At 43.6% G+C, this 19,604-nt stretch overlaps 1 protein-coding gene and 1 pseudogene across 1 annotated transcript; both read right to left on the reverse strand.

Moving 5' to 3' along the window:
• Positions 1-7,235: 7,235 nt before the first annotated feature.
• LOC118615964 lies at positions 7,236-7,553 on the reverse strand (annotated as a pseudogene).
• A 9,972-nt stretch (positions 7,554-17,525) lies between these two features.
• Positions 17,526-18,461, reverse strand: LOC118643901 (deleted in azoospermia-like). Its single transcript, XM_036282239.1, is given in 1 exon segment — positions 17,526-18,461. A coding segment is annotated over 1 exon segment (936 nt).
• Between the last annotated feature and the right edge of the window lie 1,143 nt (positions 18,462-19,604).

Here is a 19,604-nt window from a genome sequence, read left to right on the forward strand (position 1 = left end):
AAAATTTGTCCTGGCCAGTTTGGCTCAGCGGTTAGAGCGTTGACCTGTGGTCCAGAGAGACCTGGGTTCAGTTCCCACTAAGGGCACATACCTCGGCTGCAGTTTGTCCCGGGCCCTGGTTGGGTTGTGCGGGTGGCAGCCACTCGATGTGTCCCTTTCACGTCGATGTTTCTCTCTCTTCCTCTCTCTCCCTCCCACTCTACCCACTCTATCTGAACAAAAAATGGAAAAATGTCCTCGGGTGAGGATAAAAAAAAAAAGAAAAAAGAAATTACTTAAAATTTTAGGCCCTGGCCAGGTAGCTCAGTTGGTTAGAGCATATCAACACTCCAAGGTTGCAGGTTCGATCTCCAGTCAGGGCACATACAAGAAGCAGCCAGTGAATGCACAAGTTAAGTGGAACAACAAATTGATGCTTCTGTCTCTTTCTCTCTCTGAAAATCAATAAATAAAATAAAATTTAAGTTAAAGATTCAGTTCTGTCGTGGCCACTCTGGAAATGCTCTGTAGCCACAGCTAGCCAGTAGCTATCACATTGGATGCAGATATAGAATGTGTCTATCACAGAAAATTCTTTTGGACAAAGAAGGTCCAGGGCAGTGCCAGGTGCAGAGTAGGAGAGCAATAAATGTCAAATGAAGAAGCTTCTTGGCTATCTGCCCCTCCAGACTCTCAGTCTTATTTATCTCTTTTCTCAAGCCCAATACCAGATTCAATAAACATGTGTCTAATATTTACTGCTCCTTGCCCCAAACTCTGATTATCAACATTCCTGCTAAAATGTGACACTAGAATTAAACAAAATGATTCAGATGCACTACACCGTTTAAAAAATTCTGATGGTGCCCTGGCCAGTTTGGCTCAGCGGTTGGAGTGTTGGCCTGCAGTCCAGAGAGACCCGGGTTCGGTTCCCACTAAGGGCATGTACTTCAGCTGCAGTTTGTCCCCAGCCCTGGTTGAGTCGTGCAGGTGGTAGCCACTCGATGTGTCCCTTTCATGTCGATGTTTCTCTCTCTCTCTCTCTCTCTTATTCTCTCTCCCTCCCGCTCTATCTGAATAAAAAATGGAAAAATGTCCTCTGGTAAGGATTAAAAAAAAAAAAAAAAAGTGTGATGGTGATGAAAAAGTGTCCAAATCCACACTACTTCTCCCTTTAGTTTCAGACAAAACTTGGTGCAAAAGAAAGTGAGGAAATTTTATCTGAATCAGAATTACACCTCTGGTATCTGACTTGGTTGTTTTATTTTCAATAAAGACAGCATTTGATGGGGCTGAGATAGGAGTTATGCACAGGCCAAGGTGGATTCTGTCTTTATTTGAAAGTATTGGGGGGGGGTGAGTTAATTTTTAATTTTTCAAGACGGGTTGGGTCAGTGTCCAAAATCACCTCTGACACTGTGCGCTCGCTTCCCTGTGCTTGGTCATGGTGTGGCTCCTAGAAACAGCCTCCCCACCCTGTGCACCCTGTCGCTGGGGGAGGGATTAATTTTTATTTTATTTATTTATTTATTTGTTTGTTTTTTATCTTCACCAGAGGACATTTTTCCATCTTTTTGTTCAGATAGAGTGGGTAGAGTGGGAGGGAGAGAGAGGAAGAGAGAGAGAGAAACATCGACGTGAAAGGGACACATCGAGTGGTTGCCACCGTACAACCAACCAGGGCAGGGGACAAACTGCAACCGAGGTACGCGCCCTTAGCAGGAACCGAACCCGAGTCTCTCTGGACCGCAGGTCGACGCTCCAACTGCTGAGCCAAACCGGCCAGGACTATTTTTTATTTTTAATATTTTTTCTTTATTGATTTTTTAGGGAGAGAAAGAGACATAGAAACATTAATGAGAGAGAACCTGGATTGGCCGCCTCCTGCATGCCCCCCACTGGGGATCTGGCCCACAACCCGGGCATGTGCCTTGACTAGGAATCGAACCAGCAACCTCTTGGTACAAAGGTTGATGCTCAACCACTGATCCACACTGGTCGGGCTAATTTTTAATTTTTAAATTAACGAGCAAGGGATGTGTTATAAAAGAACAATACAGGAGCTCATTGTGCATTGGTTTCTGATTGCTGCTGTAACCAATAATCATAATCCTAGTAGCTTCAAATGACACGACTTTATTATCTTACTTTCTAGCAATCAGGAGTTCAACAAGGGTCTCTTGAGGCTAAACTCTGGTGTGGGCAGGGCTGGTCCTTCCAGAATCTCCAGAGAGAACCATTTCTGGACTTCCCAGCTTCTAGAGGCGTGGCATCCCTGGCTCACGGCCCCTCCTCCATCCTCACAGCCAGCAGCACAGCCTCTTCCATCTCTGACTCTGACCCTCCTGCCTCCCTCTTCTGAGGACTCTGTTGACACTGGGCCCCCTGGGAATCCAGGATTGTCCCATCCCCCATTTTAGGGTTCTTGATTTAATTCCACCTGCAAAGTACCTTTTATACCACATGTAATAACATATTCACAGGTTCTAGGGATGCAGGCATGGACATCTTTTGGGGGGTAATTATTTAGCCTGTCACATTTAGCCTGCCACATTTGTGGTGTTGGCACTGTTTTATTTTTTTTTATTTTTTTATTTTTTTATCCTCACCCGAGGATATTTTTTCCATTTTTTGTACAGATAGAGTGGGAGGGAGAGAGAGGAAGAGAGAGAGAGAGAGAAACATCGACGTGAAGGGACACATCGAGTGGCTGCCACCCACACGACCAACCAGGGCCGGGGACAAACTGCAACCGAAGTACATGCCCTTAGCGGGAACCGAACCCGGGTCTCTCCAGACCGCAGGCCGACGCTCCAACCGCTGAACCAAACCGGCCAGGGCGGCACTGTTTTAATATTGTCACTGTAATGTAGACACACACATTTATGCAGCAACAGAATTGTAAAGAACTCAATACACACATAATTGGTATAAGGAAAAACAGTGAAATCTGAATAAAATTGGTGTATTGTGTCAATGTCGATATGATATTATACTAATGTTTTGCCTGTGTTTTGTACCAGTTAGCATTGGGGAAAAATGTTGAAGGGTACACTGCATTTTCCATATTAGTTCTTATAGCTGTATGTGCATCTATAATGATCTCAATATAAACAGATAAAAATTGCATTAAAATATTATTAATTTAGCCCTGGCCAGATTTCTCAGTGGTTAGAGCATCGGCCTGCAGTCCAGAGAGACCCGGGTTCGGTTCCTGCTAAGGGCACGTACCTTGGTTGCAGTTTGTCCCCGGCCCTGCTTGGGTCGTGTGGGTGGCAACAACTGGATGTGTCCCTTTCATATCAATGTTTCTCTCTTTTTTTTTATCCTCACCTGAGGACATTCTTCCATTTTTTGTTCAGATAGAGTGGGAGGGAGAGAGAGAGAAACATCGACGTGAAAGGGACACATCGAGTGGCTGCCGGGGACAAACTGCAACCGAGGTACATGCCCTTAGTAGGAACCGAACCTGGGTCTCTCCGGACCGCAGGCCGACGCTCTAACCGCTGAGCCAAACCGGCCAGGGCCACTTCGATGTTTCTCTCTTTCTCTCCCTCCCACTCTATCTGAACAAAAAATGGAAAAATGTCCTCGGGTGAGGGTAAAATATATATATATCTATATCTATATATATATATATAGATATATATATATATATATGTTATTGATTTAATTTAATAAATTTTTTGGGCAATTTTCAATTTTGTGCTCACCCCTCATCCGCACTGCTGAAAACTGTGTCCTCTCTCTGGTTCCACTTGTGGAGAGCATCATTTGATTCTTATTTATTTCACCCTTTTTTTAAGCACAGGCTCATGTTTTGACAAACTAGAAGTCAGGAGGGGTGAAAGAGTCCAGTAAACATTCAATAAATTGTTCCCGGGTACAGAGAGAGAACAGGGGACCAGAGCCCAGAGGAAGTCTCTCACTGCACCTGGGTTGGGGCAGGAGGCCAGGCTGGATGTCCAGGCTGAGATCAGAAATATATCTAAGTGTAGTGGGTTCAACCATGTCCCCCAAAATGACATGTCCACATCCTGACCCCTGGTACCTGGAAATGGGACCTTATTTGGTAACTGGGTCTTTGCAGATGGAACCAAGTTAAGGTGAAGTCATACTGGAGTAGAGTGAGCCCCCAATCCAGTTATTTGTGTCCTTATAGGAAGAGGGAAATATGGACACAGATACAGGAAGAGGAGGCAGAGACTAGAGTGATGTGTCTACAAGCCAAGGGCTGCAAGCCATCACCAAAAGCTGAAAGAGGCAGGAAGACCCCTCCTCTGGAGCCTTCAGAGGGAGCACAGCCCTGCCGGCACCTTGAATTTGGATTCCTGGCCTCCACCGCCTTGCTCAAGTGTAGAGGAGGCCTAGAACAGGTGTGGGAAGGTGCAGGTTCCTCTCCTGCTATCAGGTTCCTACAGGTCAGCAGGTCCACAGTTCCAAGTTCCCTGACAGGTACAGACCTTGCTTTTGGGTGTGGTTTCATATCTGCTTCCTGCACCCCTGGGCCTATCTCCTCCTCCCAGAGCAGCCTTGGGGCTGACCACTCCTGGCCTGCTGCCCTGTAGCCCAGAGTTGGCATAGGTGTAAACATTAGCCTGAGCCACAAAACATGAACAGGATGGTGTACTTACTTGCAAGCCAGCCAAGATCGGCTGCAAAGCCAGTTATCTAGGGTCAGCTTTAGAATGCATAGGAAGACAATAAAATAATGATAATAATCAGAATGTCAGCTTCATGAAGCCAGAGACAGTGTTTCATTCTATGTCTTCCATGCCTGGGACAGTGCCTGCCACACTATAGGTGCTGAATAAATATTTGTGACATGAATGATTGAATGTCTTAAACCCGTAGTTTGCCTACAAAAGTAAATTTGTTGCTACCCATGGCATTTTAATCTATTATTTATTAAAATTTGTATTTATTGCCCTGGTCAGTGTGGCTCAGTGGTTAGAGAATTGGACCACACACTGAAGGGTCGCAGGTTCAATTCCCAGTCAATGGCATGTACCTGGGTTACAGGTTCTATCCCCTGTCCTGGTGGGGCGGGGCATATGCGGGCGGCAACCAATCGATGTGTCTCTCTCACTCTGATATTTCTCTTTCTCTCTCTCTCTCTCTCTCTCTTTTTCCCTCCCACCCTCCCTCCTTTCCACTCTCTCTAAAAAAAATGGAAAAAATATCTTGGGTGAGGATTAACAACAACGACTTTTTTATTTATAGATTTTAGAGAGACAGGAGACACAGAGAAACATCAATTCATTGTTCCACCTATCTTTTTAAAGGATTTTCTGATTTAAAAACATTTTTTAGCCAAGGCCGGTTTGGCTCAGCGGTTAGAGTGTCGGCCTGCGGTCCTGAGAGACCCGGGTTCGGTTCCCGCTAAGGGCGCGTACCTCGGTTGCAGTTTGTCCCCAGCCCTGGTCGGTTGTGCGGGTGGCAGCCGCTCGATGTGTTCCTTTCACGTCGATGTTTCTCTCTCTCTCTCTGTTCCTCTCTCTCCTTCCCACTCTATCTGAACAAAGAATGGAAAAATGTCCTCGGGTGAGGATTAAAAAAAAAACATTTTTTAAAAATATATTTTTAGCATTGATTTTTATTTTAATTTTTTAATCCTCTCCTGAGGATATTTTTCTATTTATCTCCAGATAGAGTGGGAGGGAGAGAGGGATAGATAGAAAGAGAGAGAGAAACATCGATATGAGAAAGACACACTGATTGGTCACCTCCCGCACGACCCCGGCCAGGGCCAGGGACAACCATAGCCCAGGTACGTGCCCTTGACTGGAATCAAACCCACAACTCATTGGTCTGCAGGCCGACACTCTGCCGCTGAGCCAAATTGGTCAGGGCTAGCACTGATTTAAAAACTTTTTTTTTTTTTTTTATCCTCACCCGAGGACATTTTTTGTTCAGGTAGAGTGGGAGGGAGAGAGAGAGAGAGAAACATCGACGTGAAAGGGACACATCGAGTGGCTGCCACCCACACGACCAACCAGGGCCAGGGACAAATTGCAACCGAGGTACATGCCCCTAGCGGGAACCGAACCCGGGTCCCTCTGGACCGCAGGCCGACGCTCTAACCGCTGAGCCAAACTGGCCAGGACTGATCTAAAAACTTTTAAAAATTGATTTGTTTTAGAGAGAGGGAAGGGAGAGAGAGATAGAAACATCAATGTGAGAGAAAAACATTGATCAGCTGCCTCCTGCATGCTCCCTACTGGGGATCAAGCCTGCGACCCAGGCTTGTGCCCTGACCAGGAGTTAAACCAGTAACCTTTCGGTGCACAGGATTATGCCCAACCAACTGAGCCACATTAGCCAGGGCTATTTAATCAGTTCACCTATTGATGGATGATTCATTTATTTCTTCCTCAAATATTTATTCAGCACCTACTATGTGCCAGGTGTGTAATAGTTGCTGGAGCCCGGGTCTGTTGACTCCTGAAAGTCACTGTCACGAATTCATGAGTGGACCATGTGGGACTATTTCCACCACAGGAACTCGCAAACACTACAAATCAGTGCTCTGTTTTTATTTTCTAGTCAGACTGTATCACATCATGGAGAACAAAGCAGACAAAATCCCTATTCTCATGGTACTTATATTCTAGTGGGGAAGACAGACAGCAAACAAAATAATTAGAAAGACATACAGTAAAATACAAACATAGGGAGAAATAAAGCAGGAAACTGAACAAAGGAATGCTGGGGGTGCCCTCGCCGGTGTGGCTCAGTCGGTTGAGCATCGTCCCATGCACCAAAAGGAATGCTGGGGGTGAGTGTATGATTTACATTCAAGTGCTCAGGGAAGGCTTCGTTGAGAAGGTAACAGCTGAACAAAAGGGTAAACGTTTCAGTGACGGTGTAAACAGATATTTGGAGAAAAAGTGTTTCAGGTGGAGTGAATAGCGTGTGCAAAGGAGGAATAGCAGGAGGTTTATGTGGCTGGAGAAGAGGGAGCGAGGGAGGGGAAGGGGGCAGGTCGGGCTGGGCTTTGAGGGCCTTGGGGAGAACTTGGGCATGTACCCTAAAGGAAGTAGGAGCCTTGGAAGGCTGTGGGCAGAGCAGAGATGGGACCTGACTTGGGTGCTCACAGGTGCCCTGTTGTGGCTGCTGCGGAGTGTACAGACTGTGGGAGAAGAGGGCGGGAGCCCAGGATCCAGGTGGAGGGGACGTGCACTGGTTCAGGTTAAGTGATGATGAGGGACTGGACCCGTGGAGGCACAGGCAGAGCTGTTAGTGTTTTTCCTTTTTATTTATTTATTTTTGCCATTTCAAATAATGTTGCAACAAGTGCTTCATTTTTATTTTTTTGAATTTTTAACATTTTAGTACAGTTCAGATCTATGTGGTCTGTTTCATTTAAGCTCCTTCACTGCCAAACTTGGGGGTAGGGACTACTTCAGTTTCTCTGTCTTCTCTTTGTCTGTGTTGACCAAGATATAGAGGTATCTGCGGCATTAGACTTTAAACCTCAAATTATCCTTCTTTTTCTTGATCTTGACACATCTGGCATCCTTTCACCTGGCTGTAAGCAGGAAGTCCTTGGTTTCTTCAGTTTTGTGAGGCATGCTAGGAGGCACACGGAGAGCATGTGGCTGACACCTCTGATTACCCCACTGAACCACCCAAGAGGCACTCACAGCAAGTGGCAAGAAGCAAAGAGCCATTTTCATTATATATATTTGTATTGATTTTAGAGAGAGAGAAAGGGAGAGAAACATCAATGTGAAAGCAAAACATCAATTGGCTGGCTCCTGCACGCCCCCTACCAGGGGATCAACCGGCAACCCTTCCTTGCACAGGACGATGCCCAACTAGCTGAGCCACAAGGCCAGAGCCATTTTCATTTTTTATTTATTTTTTATCCTCAACCGAGGACATTTTTGCATTTATCTGCAGATAGAGCGGGAGGGAGAGAGGGAGGAAGAGAGAAAGAGAAACATTGATGCAAGAGAGACACAGCAAGTGGTTGCCACCCACACAATCCCAACCGGGGCGGGGACAAACTGCAACCAAGGTACATGCCCTTAGCTGGAACCGAACCTGGACCTCTCTGCTCCGTGGGCTGACGTTCTAACCGCTGAGCTAAACTGGCCAGGGCTCACTTTTTATGTTTTTTCTTTTTTTTCTTTTATCCTCACCCGTGGATGTATTTCCTTTTTTTGTTCAGATAGAGTGGGAGGGAGAGAGAGGAAGAGAGAGAGAAACATCGGTGCAAAAGAGACACATCCAGTGGCTGCCACCCACACGGGGCCGGGGACAAACTACAACGGAGGAATGTGCCCCTAGCGGGAACCGAACCCCGGTCTCTCTGGACCGCAGGCCGACGCTCTAACCACTGAGCAAAACCGGCCAGGGCTTTATGTTTTTTCTTTAGAAAGTATTACAGCCGTCCCTCCTTTATTCCGCCATTGACACTCTCCTCCCTGCTCCCCCAACCATCTTCACCACACTGTTGTCTGTGTCCTTTGGTTATGCAGATATGCATGTAAGTTCTTTGGTTTATCTCTTCCTGACCTCCACCCCCACCCCCCTTCCCTCTGAGGGCTGTCAGTCGATTCCCTACTTCCATGTCTCTGGATCTATTTTTGCCAATATACTTCCTTTACAAGAAGATAAAGTCTTCCCAAGTGAAAATGGATGAAAAGATCAACAGAGAAGCCAAAAAATGACAAACGTCACTCTTCTCAAACACAGACTGAGTCATGTTTCTAATAGGCATGTCCAGATATCATTCCCTTATCCAGAACCTGTTCCTCCTGAGGGCTGTTGCTCTCCTGGTGTTCCAGACACACAGGCTCTAGATGGAACCTTTCTCCACGCTCCCCAGCTGCCATTGGGAAATCAGATGACGTGTGGCCGCTGCCCTGCGTCTGGAGAAAAATTCATAGAGGAGGATGGAGGGTACCAAACATTCTATGAGATGGGTCAATACTCTAAACTTTGAGGCCATGACATTGGTAAGTGTGAGTTTAATTGCAGAAAAATTACCATATCAACTGTGTATTGATCATAGTGTTACTTTTTTAGGGGTGAAAATTACTAAACTGTTCTTACTGCCCCACAGTAAACTGAAGACTATGCTCATACTTATAAAATTAGGAAGTCTCAGACTTATAAAAATGTTTTTTTCCTTAATGATTTTTAGAGAGAGAGGAAGGGAGAGGGAGAGAGAAACAGAAACATTGATGAGAGAGAACATCGATTGGTTGTCTCCTACAAGCCCCCCACTGGGGATGGGGCCCACAACCTGGGCATGTGCCCTGACTGGCGACCTCTTGGTGCATGGGTCGACGCTCAACTACTGAGCCACACCGGCCGGGCAAGAAGTCTCAGACTTTTGACCAACAGTAATAAACAGATTAATACATAAAACTTTGTTTTCATAGACAAGCTATTTGATTCAACGTAGGTTCCACGAAGGGTTGGGTATTGTCTGTTTTCTGTAACATGTTCCCATTGCGTGGCTCTAGTAAGAAAGTTAAGCCCTAGTCAGTTTTGCTCAGTGGTTAGAGCATTGGCCCGTGGACCAGAGAATCCTGGGTTCAGTTCCTGCTAAGGGTACCTCGGTTGCGGTTTGCCCCTGGCACGGATTAGGGCCATGCAGGTGGCAACCAGTTGATGTGTCTCTCTCACGTCGACATTTCTCTCTCTCTCTTCCTCCCTCTCTCCCTCCTGCTCTGAAGATAAATGCAAAAATGTCCTCAGGTGAGGATAAAAAAAAAAGAAGTTAAATTATAACAAATATTTTTCCCTAAAATGTAAGTGAAGGGATGAGATGTCTTTACCTTCTAGGGCCAGGTTCCTACAGGTCTCCAGTATCACATTTCTGTAGAGCTCCCTCTGACAGTAATCTAGCAAAGCCCACTCTTCCTAGGTGAAGTTTACAGCCACATGCATGATGTCTACCAGGTCCTGGAACATCCTACATATTCTATTTCAACAAAGGCACCTCTTCACCAATGTCTGCAGGAGGATGAAAAAGGCTGACAGGGGGTTGGACTCAGTTCCTAGGACTCCTGAGCTCATATTTTCATGCTTATTGTCATAAGCAAGCAAATCAAATGCTGGACATTCAGTGATGGTAAGAGCTTGGAATCCTGATGCAAAGTGCAACAACTATTGGTATAGTCTTGTATACACATAATAATAATAATAATAATAATAATAATAAAAGAACACTTTTTACTGAGACAGCAGATTCTAGAGTAAGGTAAATTCTTAAAAATGAAATAATCATTCAGATAACATGGAAATGGATGAATGGCTTGCTCAAAAGTTATTTCCTTTTTATTTTTTTTATTTTGCCAGTTTGTGCTTTATTGATGACATGATGCTCAGGCCTTGACCACGTACCTCAGCAGTGGGTACAGCGGCTCCTTCTGCTGCTGCTTCTTGGTCTTCAGGTTTTCTTCTTGCTTGTTGAGTAGGCAGAGCATGGCCCATGTTTTCTTGGGCCGAAGATCCAGGGGCTTACACTTCTTGTCCTTGTAGAATTTCCGAGGTTCTCTTTCTGAGTCAGGTTAATGATGGTGAGAACATGGGCAATGCATTTGTGAACAACTCAGATCTTAGAGAGCTAGGAAGCTGCACTGCCTGTCAATTTCGACGACTCATAGCTGGGACATTTCCACCTTCAGATCCTCCAGCTGTTCATCAGCTCCTTCTTCTTGCTGCAATAGCCTCAGTCCTTAGTTTTGCCCATGGCTTCAAAGCTGCTGCTGCTGCTACTGCCACCTGCCTGTGCAAAGTGAAGTCCTCTTAAGCTCCAACATCTTATCTCCTGGTGACAGGACGAACGGCAACTTCTGGGACCTTTGAGCCTACCGGAAGCTGGTAATTATTTTCACTTTTTTATAAAACACTGCTGTAGTGCTTACTTCAGCAACACGTATGCTAAAAATTAAAAAGCCAAAAACTACCGCTGTCGTAAACTTGTCAACATGGATTTGCAGACTCAAAGGTTTCACATTTAAAAATTAAAACTCACCCTCTGGCTGGTTTTGTTCAGCGGTTAGAGTGTTGGCCTGCAGTCCTGAGAGACCCGGGTTTGGTTTGGTTCCCGCTAAGGGCATGTACCTTGGTTGCAGTTTGTCCCCGGCCCTGGTTGGTTTGTGCGGGTGGTAATCACTCAATGTGTCCCTTTCACATCGATGTTTCTCTCTCTCTCTCTCTTTTCCTCTCTCTCCCTCCCACTCTATCTGAACAAAAAAACAACAACAAAAAATGTCCTCAGGTGAGGATAAAAAGAAAAAAGAAAATTAAAACTCACAGCCAGCCGGTGTGGCTTAGTGGTTGAGCGTCAACCCATGCAGAAAGAGGTTGCCAGTTCGATTCCCGGTCAGGACACATGCCCAGGTTGTGGGCCCAATCCCCAGTGGGGGGCATGCAGGAGGCGGCCTGTTGATGTTCTCTCTCATTGATGTTTCTATTTCTCTTTCTCTCTCACTTCGTCTCTCTCTAAAATCAATAAAGGAAAAAATTTTTAAAAGTAAAATAAAATGGCCATGGCCAGTTTGGCTCAGCAGTTAGAGTGTCGGCCTGCGGTCCACAGAGACCCGGGTTCAGTTCCTGCTGGGGGCACGTACCTCGGTTGCAGTTTGTCCCCGGCCCTGGTTGGGTCATGCGGGTGGCAACCACTTGATGTGTCCCCTTCACGTCAATGTTTCTCTCTCTCTCTCTCTCTCTCTCTCTCTCTCTCTCTCTCCCCTTCCCATTCTATCTGAACAAAATATGGAAAGGTGTCCTCGGGTGAGGATTAAAAAAAAATGGACTTATAAAATAATTAAATAGAAATTAAAACTCACGCCCTGGACAGTTTGACTCAGCGGTTACAGCGTCGGCCCATGGACTGATGAGTTGCAGGTTCGATTCTAGTCAAGGGTATGAACCTCAGTTGTGATTTGTCCCCGGCCCTGGTCGGGGTCGGGAGGGAGGCAACCAGTTGATGTGTCTCTTTCACATTGATGTTTCTCTCTCTCTCCCTCTCTCTCCCTCCCACTCTAGCTGAACAAAAAATGAAAAAATGTTCTCATGTGAGGATTATAAAAATAAATAAATAAATAAATAAATAAATAAATAAATAAATAAATAAAAACAAACTGAATCTCGCTTGGCTGGTGTGGCTCAAGTGGATTGAGTGTTGTCTTAGGCTCCAAGAGGTTGCTGGTTCAATTCCTGGTCAGGGCACATGCCCAAGTTGTGGGCCAAATCCCCAGTGGGGAGTGGGCAGGAGGTGGCCAATTGATGTTCTCTCTCATCAATATTTCTCTCTCTCTCTATCTCTCTAAAATCAATAAAGAAAAAAATGTTTTTACAATCAATAAAAACATATTTAAAACTCATTTCAAATGTTTAAGTTTGAAATGTTCGAACACAGAATAGAAGTAGCCCTCCTCCCCCCCACCAATTTTTCTAATGGTTTATTATGAAAACTTTCAAATGTACAGAAAAGTTGATAGAATTTTACAGTGACTTGTCATATGCTCACAGTCCATTTTCTCCAATTGCTGTTTTCGGTTTGCTCTATTATATACCTACTCATAAATGTATCAAATTTTTTATGCACCACAAAATAAGCCACATTTATTAGGATTGCTATCAAAAATTGGAAAATAACAAGTGTTGTGAGAATGTGGACCAATTAGAACCTTTGTGCACTGTTGGTGGGAATGTAAAATGTGCAGCCGCTGTGGGAAAGGTTGGTGGTTTCTCAAAATAGTAAAGATAGAGTTACCATATGACCCAAAATTTGGAAATAGGGAATCAAACAGAGATACTTGCACATTTATGTTCACTGAAGTGTGATTCATTAATAGCCAAAAGGTGGGAACAACCTGTGTCTGTCAATAAACAAAATGTGGTCTATCCAGTACAATAGAATATTGTTTAGCCTTGAAACAGGAAGAAAATTCTGCCAAATGTTACAACGTGAATGAACCCTGTGGACATTATGCTCAGTGAAATAAGCCAGATACAAAAGGACATATATTGTATGATGTCACTTTATGAGGTCCCTAGAGATGTAAAATTCATAGAAACAGAAGAAGTATAATAGAGGTTAACAGGGCCTGAGGCCACTGTGAATAATGCTGCTATGAACATGGGTGTACAACTCTTAGAGTCACTACTTTCATTTCTCTTAGCTACCTTTGGTAGCTCTATGTTACTTTTTGAGGAACCACCATACTAATTTGACATAGTAGCTTAAAAACTCTCTTTTTCTTGTGTGGACAGCATGCTGGTGACAGCCAGTGGTGGCTTGAACCATCATAGGGGTAGTAAAGATGAGCCAAGTGACTATAGATTCAGACTCTATTTCAGAGGTAGAATCAACAGGACTGTAGATGGATGGAAAGGGGAGGCTAATGGTTGATGGCCACTCCATCTCCCCAGTTACTCATGTCAGCATCCTTGTATTTATCCTTGACAGGATAAGACTCTTTCTCCAAAATTTCATATTCAATCCACCTGCAAATCCTGTTTGCTCCACCTTCAAAATTAACCCTAGCCCTAACTGGGTAGCTCAGTTGGTTAGTGTACCCCAATACATCAAGGTTGTAGGTTCCATCCCCTGTCAAGGCACACACAGGAAGCAGCCAATGGCCCTGGCCAGTTTGGCACAGCGGTTAGAGTGTCGACCCACGGACCGGAGAGTCCTGGGTTCAGTTCCCACTAAGGGCACATACCTCGGTTGCAGTTTGTCCCCCGCCCCGGTTGGGGTAGTGTGGGTGGCAGCTAGTTGATGTGTCTCTCATGTCAATGTTTCTGTATCTCTTTTCCCCACCCCTCTCCCTCCTGCTCTATCTGAGGATAAATGCAATAGCGTCCTTGGGTGAGGATTAAAAAAAACAAAAAAACAAGCAGACAATGAATGCATAAATAAGTGGAACAACAAATCAATGTCTTTCTCAAAAATCAATAAATGAAAATATTATTTATTTATTTATTTATTTAATCCTCACCCCAAAACATTTTTGCATTTATCTTCAAATAGAGCGGGAGGGAGAAAGGGAGGGAGAGAGAGAGAAACATCGATGTGGGAGAGACACATTGAGTGCTTGCCACCCATGGGGCCAGGGACAAACAGTGACCGAGGTACATGCCCTTAGCGGGAACCGAACCCGGGACTCTCTGGTCTGCAGGCTGATGCTCTAACTGCTGAGCCAAACCGGCCAGGGCCAATAAACAAAACATTTAAAAATAGTCCTGTTGGTGTGACTCAGTGGTTGAGCATTGACCCATGTACCAAGAAGTTGCCAGTTCGATTCTTGGTCAGGGCACATGCCCAGTTTGTGGACCCAATCCCCAGTGGGGGGCATGCAGGAGGCAGCCAGTCAATGTTCTCGTTCATCGATGTTTCTATCTCTTTCTCCCTCTCCTTTCCTCTCTTTCTAAAAATCAATAAAGAAAAAAAAAATTAATAACAAAAACCAAAATTAACCTAGAATCCTATTGTCTGTTTTTTTCACATACCAGTCTGAATGACTTCTTTTTATTTATTTACTTATTTATTTTATTTTTATTATTTTTTTGGTTAATCCTTACCAGAGAATAGTTTTCCACTGAGTTTTGGAGAAAGTGGAGTAGGGGGGAGCAAGAGGGAGACAGAAACATCTGATGTGAGAGACACATTTATTGGTTACTTCTCTGCCCCAGACCAGGCCTGGAATTGAACCTGCAACACAGGTATTTGTGTTCTTGACTAGAAATCGAACACGCGACCCTTCAATGCAGGGAAACACAAGCTCTAACCACTGAACCACACCATTCAGGGCCTCTTTTTATTTATTTATTTAATTTTTTTGGCAAAAAAAAATTTCTTTATTTCTATTTATTCATTTATGCAACAACAGTATCAGCAATATGTAACAGGAACATCCTTTTATGTTTTAAATTAATTTTCCATTTTGAAAGGTTCAGAACTTTGTCTCTTTTTTCTACCTTACTATTTTTAAAATACTCCAGTCCAACAAAACAGCACACAAATAAAAAGTTTATTCCCTTACTTAAAGTCATGTAAGTGGCTCTTTAGAATTTAGGTGTCAGTTACAGTAACTTGGAGATTTAATCACAGAATGATACATGTAAGAATGTTATAACACATGCAAAAAACAGTACAGAGAATTTTTTTTTTTATCCTCACCCGAGGACATTTTTCCATTTTTTGTTCAGGTAGAGTGGGAGGGAGAGAGAGGAACAGAGAGAGAGAGAGAGAGAGAAACATCGACGTGAAAGGAACACATCGAGTGGCTGCCACCCGCACGACCGACCAGGGCCCGGGACAAACTGCAACCGAGGTACGTGCCCTTAGTGGGAACCGAACCCGGGTCTCTCTGGACCGCAGGCCGACGCTCTAACCGCTGAGCCAAACCGGCCAGGGCAGTACAGAGAATTTTTGAAAGGACAAATTTCAGGGTACTTTCAAATTATGAAGCATAGGAAAGCCCTTTTGAGGATCCTTAAGTTAAAAGACTCTTCCCTTCAGATTCGGAATAAAAATTACTAGGAATTATAAGACAACAATGGGCACTGATGATATGGCCCATGGTAGATGTATTAGGTTAGGGATAAAAGGAGTCTTCATATGTTTTAGTGAAGGGGCCAATGAAAGAAAAGGCCAGGAAGCCATTTTAAACTCATGTTCATGGCAGGTCAAATGATGCTGAGACAAGCATTTCCCTTACAAAGGTATTATCCCACTGCTACTTTTCAAAGGCTTAGACTTCAATCTGTTCACACTGCTGCTTCTCATCTTTACATCACCTGTTCTAGGAGCAAACCTCCTGGAAAAATGGTGTTACAGACTGGTAAAGCAAGATTGCGGGTACAGCAAAAGGGCTTTGGTGCTCCAGTCATTTGTCACGATTTACTGTTTAATGAGGAGACTAGTTAATCTAGAAATGGACTGTTAACTGACTCTAGTATATTCTTGGGATATGCTTACTAAATAACTTTTGTGATTCAGAAATGCCAAAACTACTTGGACTCTCTTGGACATATTTTATTTTTAAAAAAGGAAATATAATAGGCTAACAAAAATAAAAATGTGCCCTGGCCGGTTTGGCTCAGCGGTTAGAGCGTTGGCCTGCGGTCCGGAGAGACCCGGGTTCGGTTCCCGCTAAGGGCGCGTACTTTGGTTGCAGTTTGTCCCCGGCCCTGGTTGGTCATGCGGGTGGCAGCCACTCGATGTGTCCCTTTCACGTCGATGTTTCTCTCTCTCTCTCTCCCCCTCCCACTCTATCTGTACAAAAATTGGAAAAATGTCCTCGGGTGAGGATAAAAAAAAAAAAAAAAAAAAAAAAAAAAAAAAAAAAATAAAAATGTATTTGTTTTTTAACAAATAACTAATCTTTTAATGTTTTTATAAAAATAATTCCCTTCAGATACTCTGATTAACCTTTAAGTGACATAAAAAAAAGCTTCAGCATTCTTTATTACCAATATTTTGCACAATTTAAGATATGTTTAGCATTTCAAGGGAAAATTTTTTAAAGAAAAAAAGGAGAATGGTAATTCATCAAGAAGCTTATGTACCTAGTAAAGTTTAGTTTGTCTTGGATTCTTTTTAAAAAATTAGGTCTAAAATTTTAGTAATCTAATTACCATCCCAATCAAATACAATATCTATACGTGGATTTTAGATAAAAGATAAAATATTTCCAACTAATAAGACCCACTGATTGGACTGTTTCTTCAGAATCGGTTTTACTGGGTTTAGATAAGGACGACTTCAATAAAGCTAACTACATATTGAGTTCCACTGATTAAAAATGCAGTTTTAAAAACTATGCTCTTGTGGTTAATTTCTAGACAAATCATAAATGTAAAGTACAATATTGTAAATATTGTACTATTCACAGGTACTTGCTGGAGAAGTGAAATGCTTGTATTCAGACTATCAAAATCCTGACCTTTCAAAATAGGTTTTCTAAAACAATTTTTTGAAAATCAGCATTTGCTTTTAAACTGTTAAAATGTCAATTTCAATTAAAAAAAAAATCCTTACAGATAAATCTTAAAGTTGTTCCTTTCAGTTTCAATTATTTTTTACTTTCAACTATATATTTAACAAAGAACCAGTTTCTAAATAAACATCTAAAAAAAACAGTTTCAATGTAAAATAAAACTAGGCAATCTAATACAGCTTGTATAGTCTTTTTTTTTTTTTTATCCTCACCCGAGGACATTTTTCCATTTTTTGTTCAGGTAGAGTGGGAGGGAGAGAGAGGAACAGAGAGAGAGAGAAAGATCGATGTGAAAGGAACACATCGAGTGGCTGCCACCCGCACAACCGACCAGGGCCGGGGACAAACTGCAACCGAGGCACGCGCCCCTAGCGGGAACCGAACCCGGGTCTCTCAGGACCGCAGGTGGATGCTCTAACCGCTGAGCCAAACAGGCCAGGGCCAGCTTGTATAATCTTAATGTGATTTATCATTACTCAGAATTAAATTTCTATAATAGTGATAAACTTTCAGTCTCTTCTTAATATTCAAAACCAGCAACTTCCCATGAGACTAGAAAGTTAGAAGAGAAGATTAAACAGATTTAAGCACTGCCCGACTTCTTCTAAAATGATGCACTCTTTTATCCTTGAAGTAGTCATCTTGAGTAACAACAGAGTTTCTCATTCTGTTCTCTGGATTAAACAAACAAGATACCACTGTCTGTATGCTTCGATCCACAGATTTCTTTTATGGGCCATTTCCAGAGGATGGAGTAGCTTCATGAACTGAACATTCACTTGTCAAAACTTCAGCTCCTGAATCAACTTCATTACAGTGGTAGTTAACGGCTATATAAACCGGAGGTATAACATAACTCCTTTGTTCCCCAGTAGGCCACTGTGGTGGCATCTGATAATTATACACTGGTAGCTGATATCCGGTGATGACCTGAACAGGTGAACTTGGATAAGGAGGATATGCCTGAGCATACTGAGTTATAGGATTCATCGTGGTTGGAGGCTGCATGTAAGTTTCAGTGTTTGGATTACTCCAGACACTCTGAAACTGTGGTGGAGGAGGAGTATTAAAAACCAAAGGACATGGCTGCACATGATAAGTGCATAAATTTTGTTTCCTGATTGCAGGGCCCAGTTTCAGCCGTTTACCATGGAAATTTATCTGTGATTCTACTATCTTCTGCACATCCACGTCATTATAAAATGAAACAAATCCATAGCCTTTGGACACACCAGTTCGATCCTTTATTATCTTCACTTCTTTTACTGAACCATATATAGCAAATAAACTTCTAATTTCGGTTTCATCCATCCTAACATCAATTCCACCAACAAAAACAGTATTTGGCATGATTTTGCCTTCAGGTAAAACACAGCCTTGGCTGGTCATTGATGATGAAGACTGGGTGCTGGCCTCTCTGGAGATGGTTGACTTTGGAGTCTGCAGCAGAGGTAGGTCAAAAGTGTTCCGAGTTGCATCCTGTGATGGTGGGGAATCAACTGCACCCATTTACCAAGACTCACATACATGTACACCCCCCAAATATTACTGTATATACACTTAGTTTAAAGCTCCTGGTTTTTCCAGAGAAGAAAACTTCCCCGGAGCTCAAAATTCCTCAACTTCCTAAATCCAGGATCCCTCAGGAACCCTCTTTTTATTTTTAATCCTCAACAGATTATATGCTTTAGACGCTAGAGAGAGGAAGGGGCAGGAGAGGCAGAGAGAGAGGAAGAGAGACACAGACAGACAGCAGTGGTCATGTGTGCCCACTGGGATGGAACCCGCTACCTCTTTTGGTGCAGGGCAGGACGCTCCAACCAACCAGCAACCCAGCAAGGGCCTGAATGATCCTCTTTAACACTTAAATCAGGGTATGTCTTTCCCAGATTATGACAGTTCAGTGGCTTTTCAAGGGTAAAGCCTGCAGGGTGCCTTGTTCTTAAAACCCTTTCCGTAAATTAATTGTCTTTATTTATTTTTTATTATTTTTTAATCTTCATCCGAGGATATTTTTACATTTATTTTCAGACAGAGAGGGAGGTGTGTGTGTGTGTGGGGGGGGGGAGACATCGATATAAGAGAGACATATCAACTGGTTGCCACCCCCAGGACCCCAACTGGGGCCGGGGACAAACCACAACCTAAGTACGTGCCCTTGGTCGAAATCGAACCCAGGACTGGTCCACAGGCCAACACTCTAACCACTGGGCCACACCGGTCAAGACAAATTAACTGTCTTTAAAAATAGTTTTTTTCTTTATTGATTTTAGAGAGAGGAAGGGAGAGGGAGAGAGAGAGAGAAACATGATGAGAGAGAACATCAATTGGCTACCTCCTGCATGATTGGGCCCACAACCAGGGTATGTGCCGAACCAAAGAACTCCTGGTGCATGGATCCACGCTCAACCACCAAGCCACAATGTCCCGGCGTTTTTTGTTTTTGTTTTTTTCTTTATTGATTTTAGAGTTAATTGTCTTTTAAATCCCTGGGTTCCCAGTCTCCCAAGAGTCCATTGGTCACGCCCTAGAGGTTGATCACGCCCTGGGATGCTGCGCATGCTCTGTCGCACCCCGCCCCCTTTAAATTGGCACAAACCATTTCCACTTGTACCTGGTAGGGAGGCTGCAGAAACTCTGCCGGGGAAAGGA

This window comes from Molossus molossus, unplaced genomic scaffold (genome assembly GCF_014108415.1).
Source record: "Molossus molossus isolate mMolMol1 unplaced genomic scaffold, mMolMol1.p scaffold_m16_p_4, whole genome shotgun sequence".
NCBI classification, from domain to species: Eukaryota; Metazoa; Chordata; class Mammalia; order Chiroptera; family Molossidae; genus Molossus; species Molossus molossus.